This window comes from Heteronotia binoei, chromosome 8 (genome assembly GCF_032191835.1).
Source record: "Heteronotia binoei isolate CCM8104 ecotype False Entrance Well chromosome 8, APGP_CSIRO_Hbin_v1, whole genome shotgun sequence".
Taxonomy (NCBI): domain Eukaryota; kingdom Metazoa; phylum Chordata; class Lepidosauria; order Squamata; family Gekkonidae; genus Heteronotia; species Heteronotia binoei.
In genome coordinates this window covers 84549393-84562613 of record NC_083230.1, presented here as the reverse complement: position 1 = coordinate 84562613, position 13221 = coordinate 84549393, and the positions used below count along the sequence as shown (strand labels likewise).

The 13221-nt window shown below is 43.2% G+C and overlaps 1 protein-coding gene across 2 annotated transcripts in view; it reads left to right on the top strand.

Annotated features, from left to right (window-relative positions):
• The window catches only part of SH3BP1 (SH3 domain binding protein 1), a 40900-nt gene that overhangs the window by 2770 nt on the left and 24909 nt on the right, over positions 1-13221 (top strand). The window contains exon 2 of one of the 2 annotated variants that reach the window (XM_060245492.1): positions 11407-11449. The exons of the other annotated variant lie outside the window; for it this stretch is intronic. Coding sequence (XP_060101475.1) covers positions 11407-11449 — 43 coding nt within the window. The remainder of the gene's footprint in view (positions 1-11406; positions 11450-13221) is intronic. 2 annotated transcript variants of the gene reach the window in all.

Here is a 13221-nt window from a genome sequence, read left to right as displayed (position 1 = left end):
ATTATTATTGTTACTGCTCATTCCCTTGTTAGGTGCGCTTCCTCCCACTCCCTGACAATGAGTTCAACTTTTACCAGCTCCTCCCTTGCAAAGCTTGGGAATGTCATGATGCGACCAGTCCCTCCACTGATGAGATGCCCTGTAGCTGTTTTTCCCGTCTGCCCTGTCTAGCTGTTAGTGTGATGCAGAAGGAGAGGGAGCCTTGGTGTTATTCATCCCACTCCAAACTAGGCAAGGAAGAGAATCTTGTAACAGGCAAATCAGTGATGGTGGTAGGTATCTGTATTCATTGTACAAAGCAAACCGGAAAAGCTACACCGATTATAACGTGGATTTGATTTTAACCCTTCTGTGTATGTGTAAGGGGAGGAGTTATATAGTTAACCCAACCACGACAGTAAACTTCCCCCCAAAGGCTGTACAACATTCTTCTCCCTGATCTTGAAGCTGGTACTTCTGCTGTTCCAGTTCCTGTGTCCCTTGTTTTTAAACAACTGAGAATGCCACTGGCTAAGCATTGGACAGTGTGGCATAGGGGGTGAGCGTTGGACTCTGATCTGGGACAGATTCAAATTCCCATTCTGCCTAGAAGCTTGCTGGGAAACCTTGGGTCAATCACAAACTCTTAGAAGGGTTTGCAACTCTGGCCTGGAAAATTCCTGGAGTTTGGGGATGGTGTAGCGTTGCCAACCTTCAGATGGATCTTGGGGATTTCCTGGAATAACAGCTGATCTAAGATCAGTTCCACTGAGGCGGCGGGGGTGGGGACGGGGAAATGGCCCAGTGAAGTCTGTTCCCTCCTGAACCCCCACTCACCTCAGGCTCTATGACCAAATGTCCAGGAATTTTCCAGCCTGGAGATGGTAACCCCAGGGTGGTTCCTCTGGAAGGGAGAGTTTATCTAGGTATAACATACAGTCCAACCCTCAAAGCAGCCCTTTTCCTCCCCATGAGAATCAATCTCTGTAGACTGGAAATCAGATGTAATTCCAGAAGAACTCCAAGTCCCACCTGGAGGTGGACAACCCTAATTATATCATCCTAGCCAGTTTGGTGTAGTGGTTAAGTGCGTGGACTCTTATGTAGGAGAACCAGGTTTGATTCCCCACTCCTCTGCTTGCACCTGCTGGAATGGCCTTGAATTAGCCATAGCTGTCGCAGAGCTTGTCCTCGAATGGGCAACTGCTGTGAGAGCCCTCTCAGCCCCACCCACCTCACAGGGTGTCTGCTGTGGGGGGAGAAGATAAAGGAAATTGTAAGCCGCTCTGAGTCTCTGATTCAGAGAGAAGGGCGGGGTATAAATCTGCAATTCTTCTTCTTCTACCTCACAGGGTTTTTGGAAAGATAGAGAAATAATGCAAGGCTGTTTTGACACCTCATTGTGGAGAAAGGCAAGGAAGGTATAGATGAAATAAAATAAATGGGGGGGGGGGAGGAATGAAACATTGCATGTTGAAGCAACTGAGGGAGGGATGAGCCAGATACTCTGAAAACACATTCACCTAAACAACAGCCTCTGTGTTGAAGTAGCAATTAAGATAAGCTCTCTCCGTGTGTCTGCATATAATATATATGCATGTATGCATCTCCCCTGAAGGTCTGAGTCTTTTTAATGCACATATATGACTTCTCAGGACTGTGCTTTTCAACCTGGCATCATCATAGACTTCAGATTATCTTTGTATAATTGTACTACAAGCAAGAATCCTTAATAAGATTTAGGGTGCTTCTTTTTTACTTCAACCTGGTTATTATTTTTAAAATGTTAGTGATTTGGTTTTGCCAAGTATAGGGAACTTTAAATGCACATCTTCTACTTTCCAGTTCATATGAACAGCATTTGCAAGGGATATACTCCAGATTAAAAACTGTTCTGAGCTTCAGTTGCTTTCACCTGTTGCTACTGTCTCTTCCTCCACACTGCTATCAAAGCCGTTCCCTCCCTCAGTTGAGAGTTTCCTGTTCTGGTGTATCAGAAGTCATTAAAAAACCTGTTCCTCTCTCTAAACAAGGAGACACAGTAAACATGCTCTGTCATTAGTTGACGTTAGAGGTTTATCTATCCTACAGTCATAAACTGTTTTCATAGGCCTTCTCCCCAGGGAACACCCATGAAGCTGACATTTGGGGGGGTGGAGCCTGGAGAGGACACCAGGGCTTTTTTGTAGAAAAAGCTCAGCAGGAACTCATTTGCATATTAGGCCACATTAGATTGATAATCTAATGCAGAACCACAGCTCAATACATTTCATATGTTCTAGTCCCACCAGTTATCCAGGCAACCTAGGGTGCATGTCATCACATCTTTAATTTTGACAAGTGCATCACATAATTGAATTCCTGTGAACTGGCAGAAGAACTCAAGAATCACTCTGGTTGGATATTGAGCATCATGGTAGAACTGTGAGAATTTACAGCTCAAAATTTGTAAGGACTGGATAGCATGGCAGTGACTGAAAAATCTATTTCTACTTAAGTTTATTAAGCTCACACTGATTCGATTTTTATTGAAAGTTAAATAATATACTACATTATTGAAGTGTTCAGTATGTTGTGGGTTTATAATGTTACACGGTGGTTTGTTTGTGATTGTTCAACCTTAGCTGTGTTATTTCCTGTGTGTTTGCATCCTCTGAAGGTTGGCAACGCTAAGCAGTAGGTTTTTTGTAGGAATTGCTGAGATAATCTATGAAATCAGCTTAACTTTTATTTCTTTATGACTGGGAGTCTTGCACTCATTAGGGTCAAGCATTCAACATGGTGACAAAAAGTTTAGAACAGTAGTTTGCTCATTATCAATAGTTGCTCATTATCAATGAACAGTAGTTGCTCATTATCAATGGAGGCCCAGATAACAGCCACTGCCAAGTCAGCTTTCTTCCATCTGAGGCGGGCAAAGCAGTTGGCCCCTTTCCTGGAGCGTCGGGACCTAGCAACGGTGATCCATGCGACGGTCACCTCACGATTGGACTACTGTAACGCCCTCTACATGGGGCTGCCTCTGTGCCGGACCCGGAAGTTACAGCTAGTGCAGAACGCGGCGGCCAGGCTGTTACTTGGTCTCCCAAGATGGGAACATGTACGGCCGGGGCTACGCGAACTGCACTGGTTACCGATTGTATACCGGGTCCAGTACAAAGTGCTGGTTATCACCTTTAAAGCCCTATATGGCCGAGGACCAGCCTACCTGAAGGACCGTCTCTCCCCGTATGAACCCCAGAGAGCACTGAGGTCAGTAGGAAAGAACAGACTGACTACCCCTGGGCCAAGACAAATTAAACTACAGAATACTCGCTCTCGGGCCTTTTCGGCCGCAGCCCCACATCTCTGGAACCAACTCCCAGAGGAGGTGCGGGCCCTGCGGAACCTTGATCAGTTCCGCAGGGCCTGCAAGACCACCCTTTTTAAATTAGCTTATGAATAACTGAAAATCCGCCATCAGCATCAACTAGAAGAGTGTCAAGGATAGCGTCATAAAATGTTTTAGTTAATTGTTTTAATTCAGGCTTTTAAGGTTAGTTTAATGTTAATTTAATGTTTCTAGTGTAACTGTTTTATTGTTGGTGCACCATTGGTCACCGTATTGTTAGCCGCCCTGAGCCTGCTTCGGCGGGGGAGGGCGGGGTACAAATAAAAATTTTTTATTATTATTATTATTATTATAGTTGTATAGCAGTTTGACCATCAAATCCATAAGAAACCTCCTGAAAGGTCTTTTTTTAATAATGAATAAATGAAATGAATAAATGAAAGCAGGAGAAGGAAAACATACCCACTGTCTGTTTAACAGGAGTTTGAACTGCTGAGAAATAAAACACACTGGTTTTTAATTGCAAACAACAGAATTAGGATGGACAGGCAGATCTTGCAATTAAATTTTGAATCTCACAAATGAGAAATGGAATAATGGATGCTGAATTCAGCAACCCAAGGGTGGTAGTTTCCATGCAGGGAAGGTTCTTTAAATATATATAAATATCTCGCTTTTCTCCTTTGCTCAGGGACTAAAATCAGCTTTTTACATAGTTCCCCCCTTCTCCATTTAATCCCCACAATCACAACCCTGTGAGGGTAGGTTAAACTGAGAGGTTGTGACAGGCCCAAGGTCACCTGGCGGGCTTCCATGGCTGAGCGAGGTGAATTCAGTCATCCCAGATCCTAGCCCAGCACTCTATTCACTGCATCACGTTGCCAGTTCTGGGTTGGGAAATACGTAGAGATTTTGGGGATGGAGCCTAGGGAGGTTTGGGAAGAGGAGAGACCTCAGCAGGATATAATGCCATAGTGTCCACCCTCCAAAGCAGTCATATTCTTGGTTGTCTGGAGATCAACTGTAATAGCAGATCTTCAGGTAGGATTGCCAATCCCGTTGTGGGCAGGAGATCTGCCAGTTTGGAGGCCCTCCCCCTGCTTCAGGGTTATCAGCAAGCAGGGGGAGGGATGTTTGCTGGGCACTCCATTATACCCTATGGAGACTGATTCCCATAGGGTATAATGGAAAGTTGATCCATAGGTATCTGGGGCTTTGCTTTTTGAGGTAGAGGCACCAAATTTTAAGCAAAGCATCTAGTGCCTTTCCTCAAAACACCTCCAAATTTCAAAAAGATTGGATGGGGGGTCCAATTCTATGAGCCCCAAAAGAAGGTGCCCCTATCCTTCATTATTTCCAAATGGAGGGGAAGGCATTTAAAAGGTGTGCAGTCCCTTCAAATGCGATTGCCAGAACTCTCTTTGGAGTTCAGCCATGCTTGTTACTCCTTTGCTCCTGGCTCCATCCCCAAAGTCCCCAGATATTTTCTTGAGTCAGACCTGCCAACTCTGGAGGTTGACAACCACACCAACCCTCATATAAGAAAGCACAGGGGTTAGTTATGGCTACACAAATTCCAAAACAGTTGTGTCACACACAGCTTCATCTTCTCCCCATGAACTCATCTGTCAGTTAAGATAATTTTCAGAGGTCCTATACTATGTTCTCACACTGTTAGAATGTGAGGTGGATAAGAACCAGAGCTGAAGTTCCCTCCCTGCATAAGATTTTTGTTGTTCAGTCGCACAGTCGAGTCTGACTCTTTGCGACCCCATGGACAAAGTCACACCAGGTCCTCCTGTCTTCCACCATCCCCCGAAGTCTGCTCAAATTCATGTTTGTCACATCAGCAACACTGTCCAGCCATCTCATCTTTTGCCGTCCCCTTCTTCTTTTGCCTTCTGTCTTTCCCAGCATCAGGGACTTCTCCAGGGAGTGCTCCCTTCTCATTTGGTGGCCAAAGTATTTGAGCTTCAGCATCTGACCTTCCAGTGAACAGTCTGGGTTGATTTCCTTTAGGATTGACTGATTTGATCTTTTTGCAGTCCAAGGGACTCTCAAGAGTCTTCTCCAGCACCACATCTCAAAAGCGTCTATTCTTCTACGTTCAGCCTTCCTTATGGTCCAGCTCTCACTGCCATACATTACTTCTAGGAATACCATCGCTTTGACTATACAGACTTTTGTTGGCAGGGAGATGTCTCTACTTTTTATTTATACTGCCCAGGTTCATCATAGCTGACTTCCCAAGGAGCAAACGTCTTTTAATTGCATGGCTACAGTCACCACCTGCAGTGATCTTGGATCCCAGAAATGTGAAGTCTGCCACTACTTATAATAATAATTTTAAATTTATATCCCGCCCTCCCCACCGAAACAGGCTCAGGGCGGCTTACATAACATAAAATACAACATCACAATAGTACAATAATAAAACACCCCAATTATATAACAGTTATTCCTCAATTAAATATACAATTACAATAAAACCATCAATTAAAACAACAATTTAAAGCCACAGATTAATTTGTGCTACGATCTTAGTGTAACAAAGCTTTGGATGACGATGGTGCAATAAGTCCACATTAAAAAGCCAGCTGGAAGAGGATGGTCTTGCAGGCCCGGCAGAACTGGTTACTTCCATGTCTTCCCCTTCTATTTGCCAAGGTGCAATGGGGCCAGATGCCATGATCTTAGTTTTTTTGATGTTGAGTTTCAAGTCTACTTTTGTGCTCTCCTCTTTCACCCTCAACAAGAGGTTCTTTAGGTCCTCCTCACTTTCTGCCATTAGAGTAGTGTCATCTGGATATCTGAGGTTGTTGATGTTTTCCCCGGCAATCTTAATTCCGGCTTGTGCTTCATTCAAGCCAGCATTCCACATGATGTACTCTGCATATAAATTAAATAAACAGGGTGACAATGTACATCCTTGTCGAACTCCTTTTCCTATTCTAAATAGTTGTTCCATATCCCGTTCTGACAGTTGCTTCTTGACCCTTATACAGGTTTCTCAGGAGACATGTGAGGTGGTCTGGTACTCCCATCTCTTTAAGGACTTGCCACAGTTTGTTGTGATCCACACAAAGGCTTTAGCATAGTCAATGAAGCAGAAATAGACATTTTTCTGATACTCCCGTGCTTTCTCCATAATCCATCGAATGTTGGCAATTTGATCTCTAGTTCTTCTACCTCTCCGAAACCCAGCTTGAACTTCTGGTAGTTCCCGATCTACATACTGCTGAAGCCTAACTTGTAGGATCTTTAACATGACCTTGCTGGCATGTGAAATGAGTGCAATGGTGCGATAGTTTGAACATTCCTTGGCATTACCCTTCTTTGGGATTGGATTATAAACTGACCTTTACCAATCCTGTGGCCGCTGTTGTGTTTTCCAAATTTGTTGACATAATGTGTGCATAACTTTAACAGCATCATCTTTTAGGACTTTGAATAGCTCAACTGAGATACCATCATCTCCGCTCACTTTGTTGTTAGTAATGCTTTCTAAAGCATAAGATTGCCTGGCTTCAAATCTGTGCTCCTTCAGGCACCAGGTGAAAACCCTTTTTGTTTATTTAAGCTTTTATGTAATTGCCCCATACTGTGAATTCTTTATCCGATATCTTCTACTGCTTTCATGTCTGCTTGTTTCTTGTCGGGTTTTAAGCCAATGCAACTGCTTTTATGATCTTTGTACCTAATATGGACCCTTTATGTTCTGTGAATTTATACTGGATTTTATGGAGCTGTGTATGCTGCCTAAGGCAAGTTTTATGGAGGCAGCAGGGATATAAACATTTTAAATAAATTGCTAGCTGCAGCAAGTTGAAAGGAAAGGGCCACAAAACATTCCTTAAAATGCACAGTCCAAAATTCTTAGGACTTACGTGGCAAAGATGAGGTATAATTACAGTTGCCATCTCTAACTAGAGAGATTTGGGAAACTTGGGGGCAGTACTTGGGGAGGGCAGAGTTTGGGGAGGGGAGGGAGTTCTATGGGGATGTGATACCATAGAGTCTTCCCTCTGAAGCTGCCATATCCTGCAGTGGAAACTGATTTCTGAAGTCCAAAGATCAGTTGTAATTCTGGCAGAACTCCAGCTCCACCATGACCTAACAGTGTTCATGAGGCCTAAAGGCATGATGCAGACAGAACAAGCTCTCCATAAAGGTTATAGATAGGTAGGAGACAGATGTAGCTTGGGGGAGGATGGAGAAGAAAAAAATCTTTATAATTTCTGGCTGATTGTGAGAGGAATTTTGGCTTGTTCTGTTCATTGTTTGGTCCTGCCTGCCTTCTCATTTCCATACTGCTTGAAACATCAGCTTTTCAAACTGTCTTCATGTTCCTGTGTGGGACAAAATCAAAAAGTTCTAGAACTGCTTCCCCTCCCCACCCCCACCCCCCCAAAAAGCCAAAGGAGGTTTGGATGTCCAGTTACTCCTATAGATTAATAATTTAAATGTGACATTGGGTGAAGCAAAACATAGTCATCTGTGAGACTTTGAACTCACACAGTGTTCTCAATTAAACTGGGTTGCCACCCAAGCAAAGCTGCTTTGGGTTACCAGTCCAGGTCCACCCTAGCCACCAGTGGGGAATGGGGTAGAGTTGCCAGATCCAGATTGAGGCTGGAGGCTGGGGAGAACAGGGACCTCCATGGGGTACAATGCCACAGAGTACACCCTCCAGGGGCACTGATCTCTGTAGTCTGGAGGTGATGAACTATAATTTGGGGGGATTCTCAAGTCTGGCATCCCTGGCAAAGTAGCTCTGCGGCACATTGAGCTCTGTGCTTGGGTGGCAGCCCAGTTCAAGTGAGTTTGTTGCCTGTGTGAAAAGTTTTGAAAGCAATCCTATGCATTGATGGATATTGTGATATTGTTGTGCTATGGCAATCCAATTGCACGTGACTGCTATAGCATAACAATAGTGCAATGCCCGGCCCTGTGTGGATGTAGCCTGGTGTGGCTCAAAATTCTACCAGTCACTTCAATGGGGTCAGAAGAGGGTTAGGACAGTGCTGTTTTAATGTCACGTTTATATTGGGCTCAGTTTTGATTACACTGTCAAGGAAGGACCATGTATACATAAACCCATGGAAGCTTCTGTGTGCTTTATACCATTCTTACTACCTGGGCAGCTGCTTCAGCAACAATGTTCTCTCTAAGCTGCAGAGTCTTGTGAGCAAAAATTCTATTTCATGAGCTACTGGCACTAAAACTGTGAGCGACTGCATAAATTATTGCACTCTGGGGGTCATCCTTCCTGAACTAAGACAAAAATTTGTTAACCTTAGGTTGAAAATTTTTGAACTGGAGGCTAAAAATCTGTGAGCTAGCTCATACTAACGCAGCTTAGAGGGAACACTGTTCAGCAATGTCATTGATGGCCTCATGGCCCTTACTTTTTTAAATTTTACCTTGCATTCTCTTCTGCAAGTCCTCTTTTATGTGCACCACACACACACCCCTTTCCATCAGCTTAGTCATGAAAGGAGAAGATTTTATTTTTGAAATGGTATGATGGTATCATTGTAATAGAACGGTGGCCTTGGCTGGACTTCACTGGGTCTGAGGATTTCATAAAACATACCTGTTTCCTTGGAAGAAAGGTGAAATAAAAACATAATTGTCAAGGAGTCCAAGGCTGAACCCCATGGGTTCCCAGGACAGATGCACAGAAGTAGCTAAACTTTTTTAAAAATTATATAAGGTTTTATTTAATATCTTTCAGGACAAAATGTTTAATCTACAGACAACACAACACTCTAAAATCGCATAGCAAGAAAAACTAGCTTAACAATCTAAGACCTGAATTTCCATTAGATGGCACAAACATTAAGTTCAAGAGTCAAAGGCCATGGCTTATGCATTCTCTACATTGCTGTCTATTGTAATATGAGCATTTCATAGTCTAGGCCTTTAGTCCATCAGAATCCAAGCGAACCTCCTTTCTCTATAATTCTGAGATTCTCCAGGACAGGGATCCTGGAGGTTTTTTGCTATCTTCTGGGCATGGAACTGGGCATGTAGGGAGTACTTGTGAATTTTGTGCACTGTGCAAAGGGTTGGACGATGGCCCTGGAGGTCCCTTCCAATTCTATGATTCTCCAGACTCTTAGCACAATTACAGTTTTTTTGGCCAAACAACAGGTGACAATGACACCTGATCAGGACACAGTTCTTGCTGGAACCCTCCAGAAAGTTACCTCATCACTCCTGATTCCCCCTCCAAGCCTATGGGCCCCAGGTTCTCATGAAAAGCTAATTACCACATTTCCAGCTCTGGCCTTGAAGATGATAAGGGCTATGTAGGCAGAGAGTCCCAATTAGCAACACCTGCAAGATGGAATAAGCCCATTACTATTCATATTAACCCTTGAGAGGAATCAGGGGTGCTTTGCATCAGAATAATGGATAGGGTTTTCCTTCCAGACTTGAGCTAATAAGTATGTAATCAGAGATATACACTTGCTACACTTAACCTTCCATTGTAGATTGTACAAAATGCTCCAGTTCTTGGTTGAGAATTCTTCAAATCATATGCAGCCAAGAATAGATCCAGGCATCCTTTTGTGCTTCTTACCTACCAAAAAGAGAAAAATGAGAGAGTTCTAGCAGGGGATGAGACTCCTTTTCATGAAGAAAGTAGTTAAATTGTATGAAATATGTAGATTTAAATGTGAGAACTTAATAATATTATCAGCTGCCCTGAGCCCATTTGTCAGGGAGGGCAGGATACAAATCGAATAAACTAATATTAGTTCCAGTGAGGTCATAATAGTTAGTTACACTAGAACTGAGGAGACCAGGGTTCAAATTCCTACTTGGCCATGATTTTGGGCCATTCACTCTCTCCATCCTGACTGAACAGAGGTTATTGCGAGGATAAAATTAGTAGAGAACTATGTATGCTTTCCTGAGGTTGTTAGAAGAAGAATAACAGATAATATTCCATACTGAGTGCCGTTAAGTCACGACTGACATGTGGCAACCTCAACAAGGGGCTTTCAAGGCAAGTGAGAAGCAGAGATGTTTTGCTGTGCCCTTCCTCTGCAGAGTCTTTCTTGGTGGGCTCCCATCCAAGCAGCAGCCATAGTTAATTTCTGAGATCAGATGAGACTGAGCTATACAATACCATTCCACATTACAAATAATACTAGGACTATGCAAAAATACCAGTAAAGCAAATGTGTACATATTAAATAGGTGTGAATAGATCACTGGACTCAGAACTTGGGTTCAGAAGTCTATTTGGCAGCCATGCTCACTGGATGTCCTTTGGCCATCCCTTCTTGGGGCTAATGTTAGAGTAAAATGGGAAAACACACATGCACACTGCCCTAACTTGTTCAGAGAAATATAGATGTGATCAGGGCCTTTTTTGAGCAGGAATGCACAGAAACACAATTCTGGCTGGCTTGACATCAGGAGTGTGGCCTGGTATGCAAATGAGTTTCTGCTGGACTTTTCCTACAAATAAAGCCTTGGATGTGATTAATAAATGATGTACTTAGCAAAATAAAGCAGGCACCTTCAAAATGAACAAAATTTATTCCAGCATAGGTTCCCATAAATCACAGCTCACTTATCAGATGCATGGGTGCATAAATGCATCAGACTGATTTATGCACACAACAGAAAGCTGGGGGAGGATGTTACAAAAAGAAGCCAGTTCAGAACAGGGTCCAATTCACTTAATTTGCCATGAGTATGAGACACTTCCAATGTCATTAGGCAAAATGTAAAGCCAAGTGCATGGTGAATTGAGATAAGCAGATACAATAGGAAGTTACAAAGGTATAGTTAAAAGTAATTAACCTATGTAAGGGATGATATATGCAAGATATCACCTATAATGGAATTTCAAGGAGAGACTCCAGCTTGAAAACTTGAGAGTAACAGTGACCTGGGATTCCTGACTCTCCATGGGTGCTATCATCTTGCATAATCCTTCCCCTTACAGATTTCTTTCTTATGCATGCTAATATTGGTGGAGGGTTTTGTTTGGGGTATTTTGGTTGGTTGGGGCTTATTAATTTATCATTGAGAAAGAAAGATTTTGACTCCATTTTTTGCTCTCTATTCCCTAGAGCCCTGGAAACGGCTGAATACTTGACTGAAGACTTGCTACAGGTGAGGTGTGAGTCTGATCTGTAAGCATGTGCTTACCTGTACCTGCAAGCATGTAGAGAGAGGGAAAGAGAGAGTCCTTGAGTTTGTGAGTCATGTGTTTTCCTTCTATGAGTCACAGGACAGCCTTGGAGTGGGTTTGCCCACTCTCTAAAACCAGTCAGAGTCCACAGAGATAGTTGTGCCTATCTATTGCAGAATGCAAACAAGAGAGACCTGTAATTCTAGATGGGTAACCTGAAGGAAGGCGACATAGTATAGCCCAGTCTTATCAGATCTTGGAAGCTAAGCAGGGTCAGTACTTGGATGGGAAACCAGCAAGGAAGACTCTGCAGAGGAAGATGATGGCAAAACTCTGCTGTGTCTCAGAGCCCCCTGCTTGGGTAGGGTTGCCAGGACCCTACCTTGCGCTGGTGGGGTGGTGAGATGCTTCCAGGAGTGGGGGGTAGGGCAATGCCACTATGCGTGATGTTCCCAACATGATGACATCATGCAGAAGTGATGTCAACACCCTGAGGATGTTGCATGGTGATGCTCTGGTATTTTGGACAAGAGTTTTGGCCAAAATACCAGAGCATCACTGCATGGTATCTGTGGTGTGATGCCATAATTTCTGTCATCATATTGTGGATATTGTGCCAGGTCATGGCTGTTGGGGGTGGGCCAGCCAGCTGGCTAGCAGTGGGCAGGAGCCCATGAAATTGGGGGATCCCATGCTCCCACCTGGAGGCTAGCAACTCTATCCTGGGATCTCCATAAGTTGGTTGCAACGTAATGGTACATATGTAACTGTGTTAGTCTTCGCAAAAAAGAAATTAAAGGAGCCCAGTCTCTTTAAAAACTAACAAAATTTATTCCAGCATAAGCTTTTGTGAGTCAGAGCCCATTTAATCAGAGGCATGGAGAGTTCATTCATTAGGCAGAAGTATTTATACTCAAAGCTGCAGACAACTGAGGTTGGGGGTGGGCAGAGAAATAGCGAACAAAATAGTGGAGAGACTTGTGGCACTTGGAAAAATTTACAGAGACGTAAGTGGTCTTTTTTTAATAGTCTATATAAACATATCCTTCAATAAATAGGTAGAAGTGACTCTTTGTTGTTCTCGGATAATTCCATGAATTGTAAAATTATAGGTGCTTATTACAGTGGGTGGGGATCTCAAGTCTTAATCAAACAATGCATCTATTATTGCAAAGCTAAGCACAGAAACACTATGGTACTGATTCAGAATTCATGGCTACACATACACTCCCCACCACAGAAAAGTCTCCCTACATTTCTGCACTACAAAATCTGTGCTTCTACAATCTTTTTATACCTACAGTACTGTTGCCTTCCTCTAAGCCAGTGAGATAAAACAAGCTACTAATATAAATGGGTAGAAAGCACAGAAGAAGTATGTGTGAAATAAAATATTTGCATACATTTTATTTCTGCTTTCATGCTTTAATCTGTGACTGTTCAATAGGGTTGCCAGATCCAATTCAAGAAATATCTGGAGACTTTGGGGGGTGGAGCCAGGAGCAATGTTGTGACAAGCATGATTGAACTCCAAAGGGAGTTCTGGCCATCACATTTAAAGGGACATTCTCTCCATTTGCAGATAATGAAGGATAGGGGTACTTTCTTTGGGGGCTCATAGAATTAGACCCCCTGGTCCAATCTTTTGAAACATGGTGGGTGGGTTGGGGAAGGCACCAAATGCTATGCTGAAAATTTGGTGCCTTTACTTCAAAAAATGCCCCACCCCAACCCTAGATGCCCACAGATCAAT